The sequence below is a fragment of the Vanessa cardui genome, chromosome 8, assembly GCF_905220365.1.
Source record: "Vanessa cardui chromosome 8, ilVanCard2.1, whole genome shotgun sequence".
Taxonomy (NCBI): Eukaryota; Metazoa; Arthropoda; class Insecta; order Lepidoptera; family Nymphalidae; genus Vanessa; species Vanessa cardui.
In genome coordinates, this window is record NC_061130.1 from 6,518,494 (window position 1) to 6,543,893 (window position 25,400).

General features: G+C 33.9%; 1 protein-coding gene across 1 annotated transcript in view; it reads left to right on the forward strand.

Annotated features, from left to right (window-relative positions):
- The window catches only part of LOC124531666 (START domain-containing protein 10-like), a 45,022-nt gene that overhangs the window by 9,688 nt on the left and 9,934 nt on the right, over nt 1–25,400 (forward strand). The window contains exon 2 of the mRNA XM_047106147.1: nt 7,541–7,688. Within this exon, the coding sequence (XP_046962103.1) occupies nt 7,541–7,688 (148 nt within the window). The remainder of the gene's footprint in view (nt 1–7,540; nt 7,689–25,400) is intronic.

The following is a 25,400-nucleotide window of genomic DNA, read 5'->3' on the forward strand; positions in this document are numbered from 1 at the left end:
GGCAAACGCAGTAGGAATAATCTCATTACGCCTCGATGAGGACACATACGAGGTTCCCTAGTTCTAAGATTTTAAGTATCATTTGATAGTTTTAACTGTTTATTTAAACGATTCATAACGGAGAAAATAATCAAAATATAATTGATTAAGTAATTCAGCTAAGTTTCTGATGTAATGGACATTGTTAATACAAAGCGATATAACAACGGTTCTATTTAGTACATAATAATCGTATAAAACAAAGTCGTTTGACGCTGTCTGTCCCTATGTATGCTTACATTACGATATTATATTGCGATTATAGATCAAATTACGCTACGGATTTGGATTCAGTTCTTTTTAATAGATAGAGTAAATCAAGAGAAAGATGTTTGTATATAATATGTGGACAATATAGTAAAGAAACACTTATAATTTAGACATTCTCTGCTATATTTATTATCAGCATTGCAGGGTTGGGTCGCTAGTTCTAAATAAAACAAAAGTAATGAAAAAAAGTTATGTATAAGCGTTAAATAAGAATAAACTTATATATAGATAAGATACATACATTAATATGTATGGATTACAGAAAAAAAAAGATTAAGTTTCATTGTAAATATTTATGAAAATAGAACACCGAAATCACGAAATACCATCTTCATAAATTCTGTTCTATTTACGATACAACTGGATTCAGTAACGAATAATGGATGCTGATGATATTAATAGATCGCGTGGATACCATATGAAACGCTATTATGAAAGAATCTCGGCTGTTACCCCGACACTCAATAGTCTAGCCCTCTTGGAACTCTTCCAGACCTCTTTAATATAGGTCATTGAACTTCTTTTGTTTTCCCCTTGCTAGTATTCGAGGGAATGCATTGTTTATTTTTTTTTTTTGTTAAAGAAGTTGAAATAAAAATTTACGTAGCGTGTTATTTTGTAATTTGTATTTTAGCGTGTTTAAAGTCGCCAGTGGTAGTGGGTACATACCTACCTTAAATTTTAGACATATAACTTTTTTTTGGCGGTAGGCAAAGAAAACTATAACATTGTTCTGGGATTATAAGTTTCGATTTTATTATCTATTTTTAATCGAAGTCAACAATATTCATCAGTTTATTAAAGTTTAAGTTCTATTATATACTTACAAGTGTTATCTCAGCTTAATATATGCATATAGTGCTTATTTAAACATATCACCTGCACTGTCCTGCCGGCACAACAAACTTCATCATTATAAACACTGAGTTTGTACAATTTACATCAAACATGGCAAACTATTACACTGTAATGGAAACACAAAAGGCATTAGAAGCTTCCTTGCTGGAGAAGATGTCGGAATTTGAGAAGCAGCTGAAGGCAAGTACCCCAGGGAGTAACATCAATCTCGCAGCTCTGGCTGATGAATTTAATTGCTTTAAAGATCACGTCTGGTCAATTCTAAGCCTTCTCAGACAGCAAATAATGGAAATCAGCCGAGTTGTTGATAATGTGGAGATGAGACATCGCAGGAAATATTTGCTTTTTAATGGTGTGCCTGAAGAGGCAAATGAGGATCTCACAAACACTATTTCTGGGATCTGTACAAACAAGCTTGATGTTCCTGATGCAACTAAGGATAAAATTATTGCCTGTCATCGCCTCGGCAAACACTCTGAGGGTAAGCATCGTCCCGTGCTTGTAAGGTTTGTTGACCTTAATTTAAAAAGTGCCATCTGGAAGAAAAAGGCAAATCTTAAGGGCTCCTCTTTTGTGCTATCAGAGTTCTTAACTCACCAACGCCTGTCTCTATTTCTAGTTGCTCGTAATAAACTGGGTATGAGGAATTGTTGGAGTTTAGATGGCAATATATTTGTCAAGATGCCTGATGGTTCCAGACATCGTATTGACTCAGAAGAAAGTCTCTCTAAGCTGACTGGAAAAATCGACGTTGCTGGTGAGGCATCTTCATCAGGTACCCAGGATTAGGGTTGTTGAGGAAGTGATTATGAGGAAGAGGAGGAGGAAGAGGATTTGTCGAACGCAAATTTAGAGGATGCGGATGAGGATGAGGATATTTATCGAGAAAGAGGATGCGGATGAGGAAGCGGATGAGGAAGCGGTAGAGAAAGCGGATTAGGAATATAGGAAATTATAAAGACTACCGGACCAAACCGAAAAGCCGTTATTCTGACTGTACATAACATACATACACTAAAAAAATTGAACTATTCTCAAAACACACAATAAAGAATCATCAAAATCGGTCCAGCAGTTATGAATGAGTTCAATAACATACACAACACAAGCACACAAAAAAGATGAGTGAATAGTACAATTTATTTTAGGAATTCAAATGATATATATAGTATATAATAAGAATGCAGTCTTTATATCTTTATTAATTACATAAGTCAAATATTTTATTAATTAAAATAAAGGAATTGAATACTAATAAATAATGAAAATTAATTATAGCGAGGTTATTTTTTATAAAAAATAATTTGGACGCTGTTTCCCCTGGCAACCGGCTTCTTAACTCATCATATCCAGTATTGCTAAAACGTCGTTCCCTGGGCATACTTGATAGAGGAGAAGATAAGTATTGCCGTACAGCTCCTTAAAGCTCCCAAATATTTCGGATCAATTTTTCACCATAAAAGACTGTGTTCATGCATATTAATTAATTTTTCTTTAATGTCATTATTTAATAGTAACTTTAGTACCACAGACCTATCTTCTATTGGTAAACGGGGAAGCGGTGGATGTAGGGCAGGATGTGTCTACTACAGCTCCAGATTCCTCATAAATTGCTCTTAAATTTTGAGGAAGCGATAGCGGAAGAGGATTTTTAATTTTTATTTATGAGGAAGCGGTATCGGTTGAGGAACCCAAAATATTGAGGAACTTTCGCATTATGAGGAAGAGGAAGAGGAATCCTCAGCAACCCTACCCAGGATAACTCATCAACCGGTCTCAGTTCCAAGCCCAAACGTGCAGTGAGAGCTAAGAAATAGTGTTCATTATTTTATTATTATTATCTTTTTTTTTTTTATAATTATTAACCTCAATGTTATTGCCTTCTTATACTTATAGTATCATATGTTTGTCTTCTTGTTATAAAATTCTCGAGCCATTGCATATCTTATAAATAAGGGTATTCTTTTGTCATTTTTAAGCGTATCACGTTATTTCTTTGTACTTTTGTTGCTTTCCGTGATAATATGTTGTGATTGAATTCAATTCTAATTTCACGTGGTGACTAATTTTCATTTTTCAATGTGTTGTTTTTGTTTACAAATAAGAACTCCCGGTAACCCGGTATTACAATAATTAAGTTGACGTTGACATTTGACACAACTACTTGTTGACTTTGGTCATGTCGGAAAAGCAAAGGTATTATACTGTACAGCCTAGCAGCATAAGCAATAGATATTTTTGCTTTTTTAATTTTATTTGAAATATCTATATACTTTTAAATAGCATGTCTTTCGTTTATCAACATTATAATTATTATTGTGTTAAGGTGTTCCTTGAATATAAGTCGAAATCAATGTCTAATAATATGGATTATAAATGTAACGTCTGTATTTTACCGTCTATATGTAACATGTATTAATTTCAATTATTAATTTTAGAACACACGATATTTTTGATAACAAAATAAGAATACCCTTGTACTTGCTGTTATTAATTAATGTTTACTATGTTTGTCTTTGTTCCTATTGCCTTGGCCATTTAAATTTTTGTATTTTCTTTTCCACATTGTTTGTTTTTTTCCTGTTTTTATTCAGTGTTTATTATTTTGTTATTGTATTAATGTAACCGTCAACCGGCGGGACGTGCAGAAATAATGATTAGTAGATATAGTATTAATATTTATTGAAAGAGTATATACATATTATTTATCTTATTTTTATAAAATCATTCAGCATATCTTATTCATAATATTAATATATATTTTATATATTGTATTCAATTTTTCGAAACTTACAATTAAAATTGTAAAATTATGTCCACTACAGATGATGATATATTTTTATCAGCATGTAGTAGTAGTTGTTCCTCTGACGTAGACGATGATTCTTTCCATGTTCCTGAAACGCTAGGGTCCTTGCTTAGTAGTTCTTTTCTCAATTCTCCTCACCTTTTTAACGTATGTCATATTAACGCTCAAAGCTTACCTTCTCATTTTTCTGATTTTCTTGAAGCCTTTTCCAATGCCCCTGTAGACGCCATTTTAATATCCGAAAGTTGGTTAAAACCTTCTCTTAGTTCCTGCTTATACAGTCTTCCTGGATTTGTGCTAATTCGGAACGACCGTATAGGCAAAGGTGGCGGAGGTGTGGCTATTTACCTACGCTCTGAGATTCCCTATAATATTCTTTTTTCATCTCCTTCTTCTTCTTCGTTCTCTGCTGAATTTTTATTCATTGAAATCCGTCTCAGGGGTGTGAAAGTGGTTCTTGGAGTTATTTATTGTCCTCCTGCTGTTGACTATTTCTCTTCACTTGAATCTGTCCTTGAGTCCCTTTCATCGGATTACACACATCATGTAATCATGGGTGATCTGAATACAGATATGTTAAAAATGACACCACGTTCTTTAAAACTTTCTAGTCTCTTAAATTCTATTAATTTCAACATTCTCCCTTCTGGAGCTACACATCATAACTTTGACTCGCCTGATACTTGGTTGGATGTTATTATAGTCTCCTCAACAAATGATGTCATTAAATATGGTCAATTATCAGCTCCCGGATTCTCTCGTCACGATCTTTTATATGTGTCCTACAAGCTTAAGCCTCCTAAAATTAAACCTCCTACAGTGTGGATGCGCAATCTTGCTAAAATTAACTTAGAAAACCTAAAAAATGATGCAGTATCGCTTGACATGTCTTTGGTGTATAATTCATCAACAATTAATGATAAAGTTTCTCACTTCAATACATCCATTTCATCACTTTTTGATAAACATGCACCAATGAGTCCTGTCAAAATAAGAAGACCGCCCGCTCCTTGGATTACCAAAGGGGTGCGTATGGCTATGTCTCGTCGTGATCGTGCTTTCCGCAAATATAAACATGACAGGTGCAAAGAAAATTGGGAGTTATATAAGGCTGCACGCAACCGGTGTAACTTAATGGTAAGAACAGCCAAACGCCACTATTGTCATATTAACGTAAGTAACTCGTCTCCGGCCTCAATATGGAAATTTCTACAAACATTAGGCATAAATAAGCGTAACAATAATTTTTCTTTGCCTTCATTGTCTCCTGATAGTTTAAACTCACATTTTTCTTCTTGTACTCTATTATGTCCTAATATTAAATTACGTACTATTTCAGAAATTGAATCCATGGCCTCTCCTTCTTTTAACGACTTCGTCCTTTCTCCAGTGTCTGATGAAGAAATTCGTAAAATTATACTGTCAATCTCTTCTAATGCTACTGGTGTTGATGGCATTAATCGATACATGATAACATCTATTCTAGACTATATACTGCCAGCTATAACTCACATTGTAAATTTTTCTATTTCATCAGGAGAGTTCCCTGTACTATGGCGTAGAGCTTATGTTATTCCTCTTCCTAAAGTTTCCAACCCCTCCCAGTTAAATCACTACAGACCCATTTCCATTCTTCCTTTCCTGTCAAAAGTCTTAGAATTAAGTATTTACCAACAAGTTTCTTCCTTTGTTTATAACAATAATATTCTCAGCTCATATCAGTCAGGTTTTCGACCAGGCCATAGTACAGCTACTGCTCTTCTCAAAGTAACTGAGGATATTCGGATTGGTATGGAGAATAGATTGATCACCATACTGGTCCTCACTGATTTTTCTAACGCGTTTAACTTGGTTGATCATGATATTGTTCTTGCCATTTTTAAGTATTTAAACTTTTCTTCATCAGCTCTGGACTGGTTCTCCTCATATCTTCGCGGCCGCCAGCAAGCGGTCAGGCTGGATCAATCTCTTTCCGGGTGGCTTGATCTATCTGCTGGTGTGCCGCAAGGTGGCATCCTTTCTCCTATTATTTTTTCTATTTTTATAAATTTTCTTACTTATAACATCGACTGTTCTTACCATTTCTACGCCGATGATCTGCAACTCTATATTCATACTAAGTTGGAGGATATCGATTCAGCTGTAAATAAAGTTAATCGAAACCTTACTTATATATATGACTGGTCTAATAAATATGGTATCATGGTAAATCCAGCTAAGTGTCAGGCGATCATTGTTGGTAGTTCGCGTTTCATTTCCAAGTGTTCTTCTTTGCCAAATATCGTGTTTAATAACAATATCATACCTTACTCTCAAAATGTTAAAGATCTCGGACTGCACATTGATTCAACTTTGAGCTGGAAGGTGCACATTAATGAAGTTAGCCGCTCTGTCACCGCTACCTTAAGGTGTCTCAATAGATTTAGAAATTTTCTCCCTATTAAAACCAAAGTTTTGCTAGTGCAAGCCCTTATATATCCGATCATCGATTACGCTGATGTGTGTTATGTCGATCTCAACGAAATTTTTTTAAATAAACTCGATCGCCTCATAAATAATTCCCTGCGTTTCATCTTCTGCCTTCGAAAATTCGACCACATTTCCCATTGTCGAGCCGAACTCAAATGGCTCCCTATCCGCCAACGCAGGGATTTACGGCTACTGTGTACTCTTTTTTCTATTCTTTTTGACCCTCTTTTCCCTGATTACTTAAAAGATAAATTCAAATTTCTCTCTGACAATCACGATCGACAGCTACGCTCTATTGATTCTCTCATTCTCTCTTTTCCCTGTCACTTCTCTGGTTTCGTAACTAACGCTTTCTCTGTCCAAGCTGTCAGATTATGGAATAAACTTCCGGTAGAAATTAGAAAGGCTCCTACTAAGACATTCTTCAAGCGTCGTTTACAGGATAATTTCTATTACAACTCTGTTATTTTATATCATGTATGTATATATAGTTATAAATGTGTATTCTTATGCATATATACAATATTACCTCTATGTTCTTGTTTTATTATTATTGCTATCGTATTTATTATAAAATTTATTGTTACCGCCTTCATGACTTTCTGTTTGGCCTAAAGGTTGACTGGTAGAGAATGCCTTCAGGCATTAAGTCCGCCTTTTGTCACAACTTATGTTGTTGGTCAATAAAGAATTTTTTTTTTTTTTTTTTTAAAACCAAAGGAATTAAATTTACGTGTTAATATAAATCACGTCTTTTAATTTATATGTTTTATAACTCTTGTAGATATATCTTCGAAGGAGTAAATAAACCTGTTAACTTACATTAAATTATATTCTTAAATGTTTCTCTACTTTTTCGGCGATAAAGTGTGCTACAATTTTTATAGCCTGATACATAAATATGACGATAAATTAATCACTTCAGAATAGTATATTTAATTGAAGAACAAATCTTAATTAATTAAATTTAGACTAATTTCGGCATTTCTGAGTAGATTGCAAAGTTTGCCAATACATTAAATGATGAGTGAATGGCACCTTCTCAGATTTTAAGATATAACGCCAGGTAAACAGGATCATATTAATTTGTTGCAGGTGGTTGCAGAGTTTGAGGACGTGGAACCGGACGCCTTGTACGACGTTCTTCACGACCCTGAGTACCGGTCTGTTTGGGACACACACATGTTGGCAGCAGAAGACGCGGGTCATATCAATGTCAATAATGATGTTGGCTACTATGCGAGTAAGTAAAGATAAAATGTATATAGTAAGCCACATTAGGTCCTATTTCCTGCTTGACATAACCTAGATCGTATCAAGGGTTATCAACCTTTACTCCGACTTAACGACTGGTTTAAGCCTTATTTGCATAGTTCTAGGGTTCCAATCAAATATATATATCACACAAGTTGATCCTACGCCAGCTGATCTCATCAGAGCTTTATGTCATGGGACTGGTCCTAGATTGAATCCACGACCAGCCTCTATGACTGACGATGCCGAGACAACATCTAAAACTATTTATAGAAATCTTAATGAAAAATATAATCAACTAATTAATATCCACTATTTTGACCCATACATCGATCCTATGACGTACAAGGTAAATGTAAAGGAGTACATTTTAGAAGAGAGCCGTTTCCATTGTAAATGAGGTATCTAAGAAATGTCTCGAATGGTCCGAATTTGACATATAAGATTTGACAACTAACTTTAAGAGGGTATCATCATATGAGATTCATTTATGTATATTTTGATATAAGAACTGAATACATAATAAATAATGCAACTTATATAAGCCTTTGCTGTAAAAGTTGTAAAAAAGGAAAAGTGACACTATGTTTTACTACACTAAATTTTATCCTTTGACAGAAATCGAGATAAATAACAATTATCGTAACGAAATTTTATGTGTACGTTTTAATTCATGAAATTTACAAAGACATGGCGACGAAAATATTAAAATAAAAATATGCAATTATTAAATTCACAATACAAATGAAATTTACAAAGACATGGCGACGAAAATATTAAAATAAAAATATGCAATTATTAAATTCACAATACAAAAAAATCGTTTTCTATATTACACTTTTATGCAACCTTGAGTTCTGGTAGAGCCTTAAAATAAGCTATTCTTGGCAAAAAACACATGTTCAATAGATAAAGTATTTTTTATCGTCTGCAAAAGTTACGACGTGGTTGCAAATATTTTTATAAAAAAACAACGTTTTGACTGTAGGTGGTTTTTAGGGTTCTCTCAAAACGCGAATAACTAATAAAATTTGCTTATAGTACGATAATATAAAAACTATATATTGAATAATTACTTACTATTAACTCGAATGTAGAGTGTGTAATAAAAGTAAAGAATATTTTACTTTTATTTTCAATAGCATAAAATCAAGAATAATATCAGAATTGTCTCTTATAAATAAATGTAGAACGCTGATCTAATCTATGCAATTGTCAGCTTCTATTTTATCAGAAATAAAGCAATATTATGCCTTATAAACAAATTTCATGAATACCAGACGACAGGGTAGATGGGTTTATTTCTTCATACAGAATTATTTTACGCTTCCTTGGCACGCGCTGTTCATTGTGTTACATCATGATAATAATAATATTAATACGAACGGAACCCTCATTTTGTTTTATATATATTATCAACGTATAACTGATTCAAATAAAATTATTAAAGCAGAACTCTAAATTTTATATACAGTCGAAGGTTTATTTAGAACGCCTTAGGTTTATTATTAACGTGACTCGGTTTAATTTAATGGAAAATTGCAATTCAATTCCTAAGTTTATCACGTTTACGCCGATGACAAGGATATATTTTTTATTTCGATAACACAAATAATTTATCTTTAAAAGATGAATGAATGAACTAAAAACTTTGGTAACGTGACGTATATATAATTTTTGAAACTGTTGTAAAGATGTGTAAAATAGAAAACAAGTCGCCATACCATAATGAATTCCATGACGGCAATAATGTAATGATTAGATAATCTTTTAAATCCAGCGAATCTACTAAAATATCATTAGTAATTTATTACGTAATAAGCGAACATGTCCTAAATCCACACGTTAATAAGCTTATGAGGAATTTGCAATTTTGCACCTGGTCTGTTATTTTAATTATTGTATTTACCGCACGTAAACATTACATTTATCACTTCAATCAAATTCTTACGTCGGTTTTCATTTTGATTGATGATTGACGTCTATATGATGTAAGGTTAATTAGCCAATATATTGTATTATGATGTATTTATTTAATACTATGTAATATATACACTAATAACTTTTTAAATTCATGAGTTATAACTGGCCATAGTCACATAATGACTTTAATTATGTAACTATGGCAACGGAAAAATAAAGAGAGAGGACTGGAAATTATTTGGGGAATATATTTTTTTTATGTTGAAATGTGAATAATAAAATTAATATAACAAAAATAATCGAATTTACTTGGAGATAATCTTAGATCCTTTTATCTCAGAAGTGGGATAAAGGTATTGCGCCCACAATATTCAGTAAATATTGCCGATAACTAATCATCAATTATAAGAGTTGCATAGATATTGTCGATAAAGTATCTCCGTAACAATGGATGAAGTTACTAAAAAAAGCGAGCACAGGCAGCGAAAACGTCGTCGTGACCGAAGCGGAATGCACGAGCAACGAAAAATGCGATCGAACGATTGTTCCTTGGGATTTCTTCGTGCTAAAAGCCGCAGTGTTCGCGAACAGTCTACGATACGTCGTGATGAATCGAACCGGAGACGCAGCCGTGGCCGACGTCGCAGTCGGAGCAGCAGCTGTAAGCGACAGAATCGACGTCGCCTCAGCCGGGACTCGGATGGCAGATCCAACAGGAATGATCGTGGCGGGCGCTCAGAGTTTAGCAGCGAGCGTCATACACCTTCAGTTTCTGGCCATCGACGTCGCAGCCTTCGCCGGGGCTCCGCCGGAAGATGCAGCGGGTCAGGCCGCAGCGGACGCTTAGAGTGCAGCGGCGAGCGTCGTGCACCTCCAGCTTCTGGTCACGTGAGTACTACTAATGTTCTTAATAATGACACACAAGTGATTCTTGCCTCATTAGTAGAACTCTTAGCCAAAAGTCGATCCCAGAGTAATACATTTCCTATGCTCGGTAATGTGATTCCCGATTTTGACCCTATGGTCAAGAGCCAGACCATGTCTATGTGGATCAAAAAGGTTGAAGAGTGTGCGAGGCTTTACGGTTGGGGGGAAGAGCAGATCATTCACTACGCATTGCCTAAACTGACAGGGGTTGCGAAGACGTGGTATCAAGCTCTACCATCCATGTCGTATTCGTGGCCTGAATGGAAAACCAAGTTAGAGGAATCATTTCCAACTAGTGAAGACTATGCTGAGTTATTGACTGAGATGCTATCAAAACGTGTCAAATTTAACGACTCTTTGGAACATTACTTTTATGAAAAAATTAATTTATTAAATAGATGTGAAATACGGGGTAAACGAGCGGTAGATTGTTTACTGTACGGTATTGAAGATCGATCCTTGAGGTTAGGTGCAAAAGCTGTAAAGTGTCAAGAACCTGAACAAATTCTAAAATATTTTCAATCAATTAAGCAGCAACCTCGCGAATTTGTCAAAAATATAATGAATCAAGATAAGCGTAATAATATTACCTCCTCGATGTCTATAAATAATGCACGGCAAATGACAAGTAACAGCGAAAATAGGACCATTAGATCTCAAAATAGTACGTCAATTGTATGTTTTAATTGCAATGAAGCAGGGCATATTAGTTCTAGATGCTTGAAAAATATATTAAAATGTAATGTTTGTAATAGATTAGGTCACTCTTCTACCTATTGTCCTAAACTACCTTCCGATTCTATTAGTAAGGATGATAAATCTAATGATACAGATGCATAAGTACGACTAATGACAATAAATGTTTAATGCTGTAAAAAATCAACGGTGAACTTATTCAATGTTACGTCAATTTAGGTAGCCAATGTACTGTTGATTCAACACAGTGAGGCAGTTAGGATAGGAATTGCGTGGACTGATAATAACTTACCAACCATGAAGGGTATATAGGTAATAGCATAGTGATGCCTTTGGGTGTCCCTGACGCAACGATACAAATTCAGGACATCGTGGAAGAAATCAATGCGTATATTCTACAAATTCCTTACTATTTACGCAAGATTGTTCAGTTAAATTGTAATTTAAAAACAGATGTTATTTTACATTCTAAAGAAATGTTTGCATTACCATGTATTTCCACGAATAAGTATTTGAGGTCGATTCGAATTAGTGGTTCTATACGAGGTATGTTGAATAACGAATATTATTTGATGCCGGGTGAGTATAATATAGATTGGCAGGAGTAAAATACTGGTACAAAACTTTAGTGATAATACGATTTGTTTAAGTCAGAGTTCATTGGTTACACGTGCTGCTTGTATTGGAAATCACTTAAGTTTAAATTAATTGGATTTTAATAATCCTAAGACTAGTTCATCTATAAATCACGATAAGCAACTTAGCGAGGATGAAATTAACAGACTTAAAAAGATACTTAAAAGTTATGATACATGTTTCTCAGTAAATTTACGTGACTTAGAGTTGAATAATGTGGTTCAAATGGAAATAGACTTGAATGATACGCAACCAGTAGTTAACTGCCCGTACAGACTCTCTTTTTCGGAACGTTGGTTAGTTCAATTCATGGTGAAGGAAATAAAAGACGCAGGACTTAACCTTAAATTAAAGAAATGCAGTTTCCTTTATACTGAACTAGACTTTTTAGGATTTCAAGTAAGTGGTTAAGGGATACGCTCAGGAACGCGAAAAACGTTAGCTATAACTATACATAACTTCACAACCCCGCGAAATGTTATGATGTCGAGCGCTTTATTGGCCTGGCTAGTTTCTTTTGTCAATTTGTGAAAGACTTTACGCTTATCGCCCCTCCATTAACAGACCTACTTAGGCCTAAATTTGGATGGAAATGGACGACTGAACAGTCTGAATCGTTTAGAATATTAAAAGCAAAGTTAGTTGAACGTCCAATATTAATGTTATATATAATATAGAAACCGAAATGCACACAGATGCATCAAAAATAGGCATTGCTGAAATTCTCCTGCAAATCGATACAGACGGTTTACTGAGGCCTGTAACGTTTTATAGCTGTAAAACTTCAGTCGATGAACAAAAGATTCATTCCTTAGAATTGGAAAATTTAGCAGTTATCGCATAATTGAATCGCTTTCGGGTTTATTTACTAGATATATAAGATTTATGCGTGGATAAATTATAAAGGTTACTCCAGTGATTACAGTGACAGCGACTAGAGTGAGAGTTCAGAAATTAGAGAGTCAGAGATTTAGAGAAAGAATAATAAGTATAAAACAAAATATATATATTTTTAAATATTATTTTATAATGATACTAATAATATAACATGGATTGTTTTTAATAAGTGTGTAATGCAATAAACAATTGATTATTTACGATTATTATTTTCAGTTGATCAAATTCCTACAATATTATTAATTTTTTTTTTTTGAGATTTAAGGTAATGATTTTATGTAGTGTGTGTCATTACTAAGAATGTTGATATTTTGATGTAAATTTGAAACATATGAGCAATCCGTGCAGATAATGAATGGCATTCAGAAATGGATGTCGCACATATGATTGCAAGATAGTTTTTAAGGCCTGAGCGTAAGTTGTCGTGACTGGTCAGTGCAGAAAATGAATGGCACCATGATAACGGTGTCGCACAGATGACCTTAGACTGTGACAAATTGCGCAAGAAAAAGAAATAGAGAATGAGAATGAAGTATTATTAATGAAATTGAATTATGATACAGATTTGTGATTATGATAATGATTATATAATGAGAATATGATACATGAATATGATGTACTAAATGAATTCGAAATGTGATTATGGATTATGTACATTTATATATATTATACTATATCTATATATATTATACTGATTTTGACATAGATTTTCATAGTTTTTAAGGCCTGAGCGTAAGTTGTCATGACTGGTCAGTGCAGAAAATGAATGGCACCATGATAACGGTGTCGCACAGATGACCTTAGACTGTGACAAATTGCGCAAGAAAAAGAAATAGAGAATGAGAATGAAGTATTATTAATGAAATTGAATTATGATACAGATTTGTGATTATGATAATGATTATATAATGAGAATATGATACATTAATATGATGTACTAAATGAATTCGAAATGTGATTATGGATTATGTACATTTATATATATTATACTATATTTATATATATATTATACTGATTTTGACATAGATTTTCAGGTTGTAATGTTTAATATGCAATTAATAAATTTATATCATTTGTATAAATAGCCTAAAAATTTACAATATTGATGTTACGATTTGTAATTAACTTTTACCCGCCCTATGTGATGTCTTTGGGCCAATGTATGTTCTATATATTATCATTAATTGTATACCTTAATTAAGCTAGTATTATTCTGTTTACTTTTTTTTTTTGCTTTTTGTTTTTTTTTTCCTTCCTATGTAAAATTATACGAGCTAGTGGGAGGACCCACAAAGATAGGATGGCCGAGCTGTAAGGTTAATTAGCCAATATATTGTATTATGATGTATTTATTTAATACTATGTAATATATACACTAATAACTTTTTAAATTCATGAGTTATAACTGGCCATAGTCACATAATGACTTTAATTATGTAACTATGGCAACGGAAAAATAAAGAGAGAGGACTGGAAATTATTTGGGGAATATATTTTTTTTATGTTGAAATGTGAATAATAAAATTAATATAACAAAAATAATCGAATTTACTTGGAGATAATCTTAGATCCTTTTAATGATATTACGAGGTATTTGTTAATATACATTTAAAAGTGAAGTACTACGATTTAAGATTTTACTCCACCCCTAACGGGTTAAAACGGGGTTGGAAGTTTGTATGAAAGTCCTGTGTTTTTGTAGTAAGATACTTGAAATTTAAAATATTTGCTCAGTGTGGAGGTGTACTAATTTTTAACTTTGCCTCTTCGTAAATTCAAATTGTTTATAAAAAATATATTGGTAAAAAGGTAGATTATTTCAGTAACAATAAGAGTCTTACAGTTACAAACTGAAATGACTGCGCATAAATCCGTGGGTATATCTAGTAAATTATAACATACCTACCATTAAAAATGAAACAAAACTTTTTTTTTCATTCCTTAAAGTAACTTAATCACCTAAACAAAAAATATTGATTTTGCCAGTTGAAGCAGATTTATTTAACGAAAATACGAATTTACTGAAGGTTTGATTCAGGTCAAGCTGCGTTTGGTTTTTCATAATAATTTATTGTCGATTTCAGACTTAAATATATTTTTTATAATAGTCCAATGATTGTTGTAACTTCATCTGCCTTTGTTCGAAAAATGTAACTCTTTCGAGTAATAAAACTGTGTTTTTGTATATTATTATGTTTATTCATTATACTATCGTCATGAGGTTACCGATTGTTACTAAAATAAAACATCGATTTAAAATTGATACATAGAAAGAGTGGTAACTTTTGATTTAGACCTTGAAATCAAAAGTTACTAACTTATGTCTGTCTGTCAGTCATTCATAATAAATTAATATTAATCCAAGTCAAGTGAATTTATTTCATTTTTACCTATGCATAGCTATTATTGCATATGCTATTCATTGCATGAGCCTACATTTTTTACGGTCATTTTATTCTAAGCTATTTCATGCTGTGACGAGGTCCCTCAGTATTCTAAGTGACATTTGCATACATGAACTCTCGCTTCATTTCATCCTGGCTTACATTACGCTACGTACGTTGTGTAATACTACTTTTTAGTATTATATATGCTGGCGAAGCGAGTGCATACATATGTTGCTACTAATTGCTTGTCATATAACGTATAGTACGTCGCTCAGTTTAAAAAAAAACCTAATCTTATTAATTATACTATTTGATATTATAAATCTCTCCATGCACAAACCAGACAAGTGGCTCGCGAAAAACAGTACAGATTTGTGTGGATACGGAACGGACATATTTTTGTGCGAAAAAACGACACATCTCCGGCTAAACAAATAAAGTGCCAGAAGTCATTACAGAACATGTAAAGTTAATTCAATAGACCTCTGAGTAGTATTACGTAAAAAATAACTTTAAAATTCAATATTTACTACCAAAATTTTCGCGGTATGAAGACTAAGTTGCATGATATTCAGTTAGAGACTTACAAAAATAACTTTGATATTATAATAGCAACGGAAACCTGGTTAGATGATTCTATTCACGACAACGAGCTTTTTACTACTGACTACACAATATACAGAAGAGATCGGTGTACAACTGCACTGTCTGGTAAAAATGGTGGAGGAGTTCTTATAGCTGTGTCAAATAAAATACAGTCTAAACGAATCAAACACTTTGAAAGTATTTTCGAGGACTTGTGGGTGTCAGTGAAAGTAAAGGAAAATGGTTTGACAAAGGACATTGTATTTTGTGTGTTATACTTGCCACCACCTGTAACCTGTAAAGCGATCGATCTTCTTTTAAATAATATAAGTACTGTAATGGAATCGAACTCTTTCGATATAATAATTTTAGGAGATTTTAATCTAGGATTTATCGATTGGAATTTTTCTCAAAAGGACAATCACTTAATACCGTTAAACTATAACAATAATCTGGGTGTTTCTTTAGTCGATTTTATGTCTTTAAATAATTTATTACAATTTAACAATATAAGTAATAATAATAATAGAATATTAGATTTAGTTCTCAGCAATTGTTCAAACATATCAGCTAAAAAATCGTCTAATATACTGAGTAAACTCGATCCTCACCATCCTGCACTAGATATTCATGTTAATTTTGAAAAAATTATTTCACTTAAAACTAAACGCTTTGTCACATATAATTACAAAAAGGCAGATTACTTTATTGTGAATTCTAAATTAAGCCAAGTAAACTGGCAGTCAGAATTTAAGTCGGCTAAGGGGGATGTCAATATCATGGTTTCAATTTTTTATCACACACTTCGATCTATTATAGACTCAACTGTACCAAAAAGTATTAAAAGAAATATAAAATATCCCTTATGGTTTTCACGAGCCCTGATCAAAATTATAACTGAGAAAGAGAAAATAAGATATAGATTTAAAAAGTATAACAATCCTAGAGACTCGATTGAATTGGACATTTTAAATGATCGTGTAGATAGAGTCATGAAATCTTGTTATTCTCGTTATATAAGTGGGGTTGAAACTGCAGTAAAATCCAATCCAAAAAAGTTTTTTTCTTATGTAAAAACTATGCGAGGAGGTTCGTCGACAATTCCTAGTGAATTGATTGATGATAATAACAATAAATCTAATACCGGTGATGATGTATGTAGTTTGTTTGCAAATAGGTTTTCATCTATTTTCACAAAATCAACAGACGATACCGTGCACTCACCTTCTTTGCTCAATAAAGATGATATTTTTCCTCAATTTTCAATGGGTTCTATTCATGTTACAGAACGTACATTATCAAAGATCCTAAAATCTATTGACGCAAGCAAAGGAGCCGGTCCGGATGGCATACCCCCATACTTCATAAAACAAGTTTATAAATATCTAACCTTACCATTAAAACTAATTTTTGATAGATCCCTAATTACTGGTACTTTTCCTACCGAATGGAAAGAGGCGCATGTAGTACCAATTTATAAGAAAGGGGATAGGAATTTAGTCAGTAATTATCGGCCAATTTCCATTTTAAATCATTTTTCAAAAATATTTGAACAAGTTATATGCGACAAGCTCACCCTCTTCGTAAATAAAATGATAGCAAATAAACAACATGGGTTCTGTAGGAATAGGTCGACAGTAAGCAACCTTGTTAGTTATGTTTCAGATATCTCAAAATATGTAGATGATGGGACACAAGTAGACGCCATATATACAGACTTTAGTAACGCATTCGATAGGGTAGATCACATTATTTTAAAATCAAAATTACAAAGTTATGGTATTCATGGCATTCTGTTAAAATGGTTTGAGTCTTATCTTAATAATAGAGTGCAAAGAGTAATTGTCAATGGTTTTAGCTCTAGTCCATTTGTAGCCAGTTCAGGTGTGCCGCAGGGTTCCCATCTTGGTCCTATTCTATTTCTAATATTCATAAATGATATTACAGATAAAATTTTGCATAGCAAGTGTTTAATGTTTGCTGATGACCTGAAAATATATAAGCAAATATTAAGTGTTGATGATGTTAAACTACTCCAAAGTGATTTAGACGCTGTAAATAGTTGGTGTAAAGATAATAAAATGATTTTAAATGTGAATAAATGTATCCATATAAAATTTACCAAGAAAAGAAATCATATTTCTTCCATTTATTTAATAAATGGTGTATCTTTAACCGAAGTTTCCGAAGTCCGAGATTTAGGAGTTATTATGGACAGTAAACTAACGTTTAATAAACATATAAATAGTATCTCTGAGAAATCCTGGAAAATGCTCGGTTTCGTAAAACGCCATTGTAAACAGTTTAAAAATACTCAAACTATTTTAACAGTTTATAATTTTTTAATACGGAGTCTTCTTGAATATTCTACCCCAGCTTGGAATCCCAGTTACAAAGTAAACATCAATAGATTGGAAAAAATACAGCGCAAATTTTGTCGTTTTCTAGCGTTTAAAGATAGGGAATGTCCATATCGTGCTAGCTATGAAATATGCCTATCTCACTTTAAATTAAAATCACTGGAAAGTCGTCGTCATTATTTAGATTTATTGCTACTTTATAAACTCTTACATGGATCTTTAGATGCACCGGATATATTGTCAGAAGTTTGCCTATCTGTGCCGCGTACTAACCCCCGTTTCCCTATTTCCAAACCATTTTCAATGAGAAGAGTTAGAACAAATGTTGGCAAATGTTCACCTATAAACCGTATAGTAAATACTTACAATGAAATTGGTACTACAAATGATGTTGACATCTTCCACGATACATTACCTAAGTTTAAGAAAAAAATTATTTCTGTTATTTAGTCTTAGTCTAATTTAAATTTTATCTCATTTAGTTTTTTTAATTCAATTGTATGTTTTTTTTTTATATTTTCTTAAGTTTATTTTAATGTGATTAGTTAGCTGTAATTTTCGTTAAAATTTGTGTTTAATTTATGTTTGTTTTCATTTTTGTATTCTTATTGTAGCAAGTGTCGTACACGCCTGCAATGGTGTACCATACAGAATAAGTCTGATGTTCTTTTCTTAACTACTATTTTATTGTGTGTATGCCGATGGTGTGTCTTTTAAATAAATAAATAAATAAATAAATAAATAAAAGTCCTCATGAGTATGACGGCGTTTCCGTCCTATATCAGGTTGACAAGCTGTCAACCTAGCGAAGCGTCATTGTTGATGGAAGGCGAGCAGCCATCTTGAACGAGACGGCGCCCGTTTACCACACTTATGACGAATCGCTGTGATTGCCGCCATATTGCCGTTTTGTTTAAACTATTTTAGTTGATTTTTATGTGAAAGTGCTGTGTATTCGAACTATTCCTGTGACTACAGTGATTATTAAATTGTAATTAACATTTTGGACTGGATCGTTTATTTTACCACGCCCATCTACCCGCTCTAAATAAAATGAGTTCTGGTGACGGCCCTTCTTCTGGTGAAAGCCCTCCTGGCCTTTCATCAGAAGTGGGATTCGATGGTGCTCAAGTTGAGTGTCAACGGACAAAATCGGATGCCGAAAAGTTACTAAGCACTATGGAGGCGTTGTTATCTCGGGTTCTCGCAAGTCAGCAAACACCAACTGTTAACACTACTCATTCTACGCAATTGCTACCTTTTAATCCAGACGACGAAGAATCTGACGTTAAGGCTTGGTGCAATATAACCGAAGCTATCGTTCTTAAGAAAAATTTAAACGGAATAGACTTGCTCATGGCCCTTACCAGCGCCTTGAAAGGACGAGCTGCAGCCTGCATTACTAAAGTGAATATAAACGAAATGACCTGGACCGTGGTCAAGCAATGTCTACTGGCGAAATTTTCAAAACCAAAGTTGCCGCAGGATTACTTCGACGACAAATTACGATTTCAAATCGCTGCCAAAGAAACAGCTTCCGAATCTGCACTACGTCTGTGGAGCTTGATTGAACGGATTCCGAAGTGCACGATGCCTGAAGTTTGTGATATCAGTGTAAAAAAAAGGATGGACTTATACGTCGCGAATTAAATGCTCACAATATTACGACTCGCACTCAACTATTTCGAGTACTCGGAGGTGTGTCCTTAAAACGCCAATCGGATGGTGGTGGAGATACCAGTAAGCCTGAGATCAAGTGTTTCCGGTCAGTTGAAAGATTCTCAGGCAGATGCAGCTTCTGTGGAATAAGAGGACATCGCTTCGCAGACTGTCGAAAACGTCGTGACAACTTCGGATCTGCATCTCAAGAGGTACCGAGCTCGTCACAAACATTGGAAAACAACTTCCGTGTCTTGCTACACTTGTGGAAAAAAGGACACGTGACAACTAACTGTCCTGACAAGAAGAATGGAAGCAAGACTGCGGTCAAAGAGGTCCAACAATGTGAGCACCGTCCCTCCAGGGGGACTTTGAAAACATCATCCGGTGAGTCTGTCCCTTTTTTATTTGATAGTGGATCTTGTTCGCTTTTAAAAGAAAGTTATTGCAATAAACTTTTGGGTACTGCGCGTAAAGACGTTGTTTATCTTAGTGGTATCGGTGGTAATGATCTGCTATGTACTACACAAATTCTAAGTGAGGTTGAAATCGGTGATCGCCTTATTAGTTTGCTCTTTCACGTAGTACCAGATTGCAACATATCAAATCCTATTATAATTGGCAGATATATTTTTGATTTAGGGCTACGTGTTAAAATTGACAGTGATAATCTTGTTATATATGCCAAAGAACAATCAAATTTTTGTAATAAATCGGATCCTTTAGATTTATATCAAATGAATACAGATTTACAAGGATGTGATAAGGATATGTTGATTTCAATTTTAAGAAAATATTCTGATAATTTTATCGAAGGTACACCGACTAAACGAGTTAAGACAGGAGTATTTGAGATAATTTTGGTAGACCCTCAAAAAGTAGTGTATAGACGTCCTAACAAACGCGCACCTATAGAGAAACAAATAATTAAGGAATAAGTCAAAAAATTGTTAGATGCTGGAGTTATCCAAGAGAGTTCCTCTCCTTTTGCAAGCCCGATTGTCCTCGTTAAAAAGAAGGACAATTCGTTTAGGCTTTGTGTAGATTATAGGGAGTTAAACTCTAATACTGTATCGATAACAATAATGCGGTTCGCTTGGATGTCGATTTGATTAGGGAGGATGCTTCGATAAATATTCAGAAAGCTGCTGAATCTGAAACTGTTAGATTTAACCACGGTCGCGCAAAAATTAAACCATTTTCTAAAGGTGATTACGTGTTCATTAAAAACAACGAACGCAATAAAACTAAATTGGATAGGAAATTCAGAGGTCCTTTCGTAATTACAGAAGTTTTATAGCAGGTAGTTCCAATCGAGTTCTTAAATACTTTCACGAGAATTTGCGCGCAGTGCCCCAGGGACATATCGGATCACTAGAAATCGCGACTAGTCTTTTGAATGAGGATGAGGCCGAGACGGCGTCGGATAATGAAGACAATATATTAGGCTTTAATAATGAGAACGAGTCATTGGACCGTCTAGACACCTTGACCGTATGCTCGGATACCGCTTCCGCGGACTCACGTACTATGTCGGCCAACTCAGACACAATGAGTGCTCATTCAGACCCCGAAACGTGGGACGTTATTAACGAAGTTAAAATACATTGAAACAAGACAATTCACCATCATAGGTAGGTATTTGTCTACATACTATACTTACTGCCAGGTGTTGAATGTGTAATGAACGTCGTGAATATTTTGAGTGTTTAGAAATTTGTTTGATTAGATGATGAACTTCTTAGTCCCAGAGAGTAGACGAAATTTGTCGTCCGAGCCTCACCCATGCAGAGGGTCAGCTTGTCATGTGATGAACCTAGCATCATCTGACGAAAATTGTCGTCCGAGTCGGGTCCATTACGAGGGCTGACTTGTCCTGGGTGATTGCTAGTTATAAGTGAGACGAAAAGCGTCGTCCGGGCCAAATTCTGCCAAGGATTGGCTTGTCTGGCTATTCGTAAAGACGAAAGGTGTCGTCCGAGTTATATCCTGCCAAGGATTGGCTTGTCTGGCTATTCGTAAAGACGAAAGATGTCGTCCAGGTCATATCTTGGATGAGGTAGACCTGTCAGGATGTTTAAATATGTGAAGTGTGGGACACCACTCTGACAAGAGACATATTTTAGATAGAACATTAAAATTTAGGTTCATATTTCCAAACGATTGGTCTATCTGTGGTGCTGAGTAGTTGATAAATAGCATTAAGTCAGGATGAACGAGCAGATTACGCAGTTAACTTAATTTGTTTCAGATTAAACGCCCGTGGACGGTCGAATGTCAGTCTGGCCGTGACGGCGTTTCCGTCCTATATCAGGTTGACAAGCTGTCAACCTAGCGAAGCGTCATTGTTGATGGAAGGCGAGCAGCCATCTTGAACGAGACGGCGCCCGTTTACCACACTTATGACGAATCGCTGTGATTGCCGCCATATTGCCGTTTTGTTTAAACTATTTTAGTTGATTTTTATGTGAAAGTGCTGTGTATTCGAACTATTCCTGTGACTACAGTGATTATTAAATTGTAATTAACATTTTGGACTGGATCGTTTATTTTACCACGCCCATCTACCCGCTCTAAATAAAATGAGTTCTGGTGACGGCCCTTCTTCTGGTGAAAGCCCTCCTGGCCTTTCAAGTAAAAAACTCTCTGACGAACTTTTAAAATGTTATAATAATAATAACAATAATAATCTTTTATTTCGACCAGTCTGATCATATTTACAAAATTGTTAGTATAATGCACTCCTTAACTTATTGTTAGTAAAACTACATAACTTAAAATTATAGTTTTATAGTACCCTTCTGACATGCTTTGTTTGTCAGCACATGGACAATACTGCAATGGTTCAAGTACTGACAATCAAACCTGTCAGAAAACGCCTTAAGGATGCTGTTAAAACTGGCTCGAACCCTACGCACCAGTGATGTACACCGTTTACGCATGGTTGCGAAAAGCAGTCCACATTCGCCTCGCCGAACATCCCAGACGCGCTGCAGAATCGAGGCAACCCCATCAGCAACCTAAAAGCGTTGTTGTACTGCACACGTAAGGCGTTGTACTATTTTTGCGAATAATCAATCCACAGGCTGCTCGTGTAGAAGGATGTACATAAAATATAAAATAATATATTACATTATTTAAATAGTTTAATTGTCTCATAAACATGAACCATGATATGACTATCAAAGAAATAAAGCTTACTCCGAATAAATAAACAAATGGAATATCGCGGCATCATCTCGATCGAAACAATCGTGAAGCGATGCCGATTTTACGATTATTATACTTCACAGCTGATAATGTAGCTTTATAAAATGTAATACATTACACGATAGTGTGAGTTAATAATGAAAAATATATCAATATAATAAAACAAGTCTCAAATAAACATACAGTATACTCTCGCAATTTTTATATTTTTTTATGAATATGATAAGGTGCTAGAAATATCTCATTAAGATAAAACTGAAAAAGAGTCGAGATGGCCCAGTGGCTAGAACGCGTGCTTCTTAACCCATGATTGCGGGTTCAAACCCAGGCAAGCACCTCTGATTCATGTACTTAATTTGTCTTTATATTTCATCTCGTGCTCAGCGGTGAAGGAAAACATCGTGAGGAAACCTGCATGTGACAAATTTCATAGAAATTCTGCCACATGAGCATTCCACCAACCCGCATTGGAACAGCGTGGTGGAATATATTCCAAACCTTCTCCTCAAAGGGAGAGGAGGCCTTTAGCCCAGCAGTGGGAATTTACAGGCTGTTGTTGTAAGATAAAACTGCACATAACGTGAAGTTAAGATGCTAATTTTATTATAAATATGTACATCAGGTGGGACTGCGTCAAAGCAATAATAGACAATTCGAATATGTTTTACAATTTATTTAAGTTAATTTTAACGCAATTTTTATAATCGTTTTTCAAATTTTACTGGGCATATATTACATTTACGTAGATTAAAAACTAGATTTAATTTCTCAGAATGCGAATCATAGAACAGAAGTGTATCTTATAGCAAGATATAGTGCTTTTTTAAAGTTAGGATTTTGTCTTTAAAAATTTACATATTTTATAATTTTTAAACATGTAATTAAATTGGAGTGTCTGTAATATTAAAATTGCCTTTTTTACTCAATGCATATGTATTTATACACGGCACATATACCAAAATATATATTTTTTAATTTTTGTCGGTCTGTCTGTCTGTCTATCTGTTTTTTCCGGATAATCTCTGGAACGGCTGGACCGATTTTGACGGGACTTTCACTGGCAGATAACTAATAGAATAGGGAGTAACTTAGACTATAAATTGACTTTTGTTATATTCAAAGGCGTACAAGATCGCGGGCGCATCTAGTATAGTATAAAATAAAATAAAATTCAGCGCCTGATGATGTGATCGAGCTATGCGTACCACATTAAAGTTGCTACGTGTACGTATGTAAATGAATAAGAAAAATTCAATCATAAGTAATGTTGCCCGATATCGCTAAGGAAAGAGTAAATTTTTTTTAAATGTTTAAATTTTTACTACTCAACTTAAATGAACTAAAATGACGAAATTTTTTTATAACATTTTTCTAAGAAGATTATCTAATGTAGATTCGTAGATAAATCTTAATAAAAATCAACTGCGTATATAAACTTTTTTCGTATTTTCTTCAATGGGTGGCCTTGTCGTTCTAGTGATTAACTTATAAAACTGCATATTGATTAAAGTTATAGGATTATTATTCAAAGTGACAATTGAGTTAGGGCATCAAATACGCACACATATTTGTGTGTCATATCTCATAGTCAGATGGGAATAAGCGCACCGGCATAAATTGATTTATAGGAGATCATTTTTAGCCCGGCGACAAAAAATATATCTACAAAAATTAGATGCCTCTATTAAAATTGATAAAAGGCGAGCAGTCTGAAGAGTTATTTTTGGAAATATTTCTTATTTACTGAATAATAAATCTAATATCGTATTGATTCTTACATTTTAGATTTACGTGAATTTTCACATTAACATATAAATATTGATGAAATATTAATTCAAAAAATATTTATAGACTTATAATACAGATAAAAGAATTCATAATTGTATTAAGCCAATTGTGTTTTTGTGTGTACAAAAATAAACCCATTGTTCGTTAAAAACAAATGAACACATAAGCCTCCTTAAAAATTAGCAACCTTCTTTGAATTTTATGAACCTTACATTCGGGGCGATGATCACAATGCGAGTCACAACAAATATATAATACAAAATCTCCTTGCTATTGTTTGAGTTTTTAATCAGGTCACAAAACCCGCAAGTAAACCTGCAATGCAATTTGTTGAGCATACAGAGAGATCGTGCTGTTTTCATCTCGATTGATTTATTTACCCATTATTTATGTGTTAATATACTTTGTTTGGTGTAACACATAACACATTATTTGAAGTAAGCAAACCATGGATGTTAAATTTAAATTAAAAAAAAACCCCGCTGAGTTTCCTTCACAGGTTCTTCTCAGGTCAGGGTATTTTCTTTTCCGAACCGGTGGTAGTGTTTCAATTGACCATCAATAAGAAAGTGTAATGCTTCTATATTGAATAAAGTTTTTTTTTATTACGAAACAATTAGGTAACTAAGTATA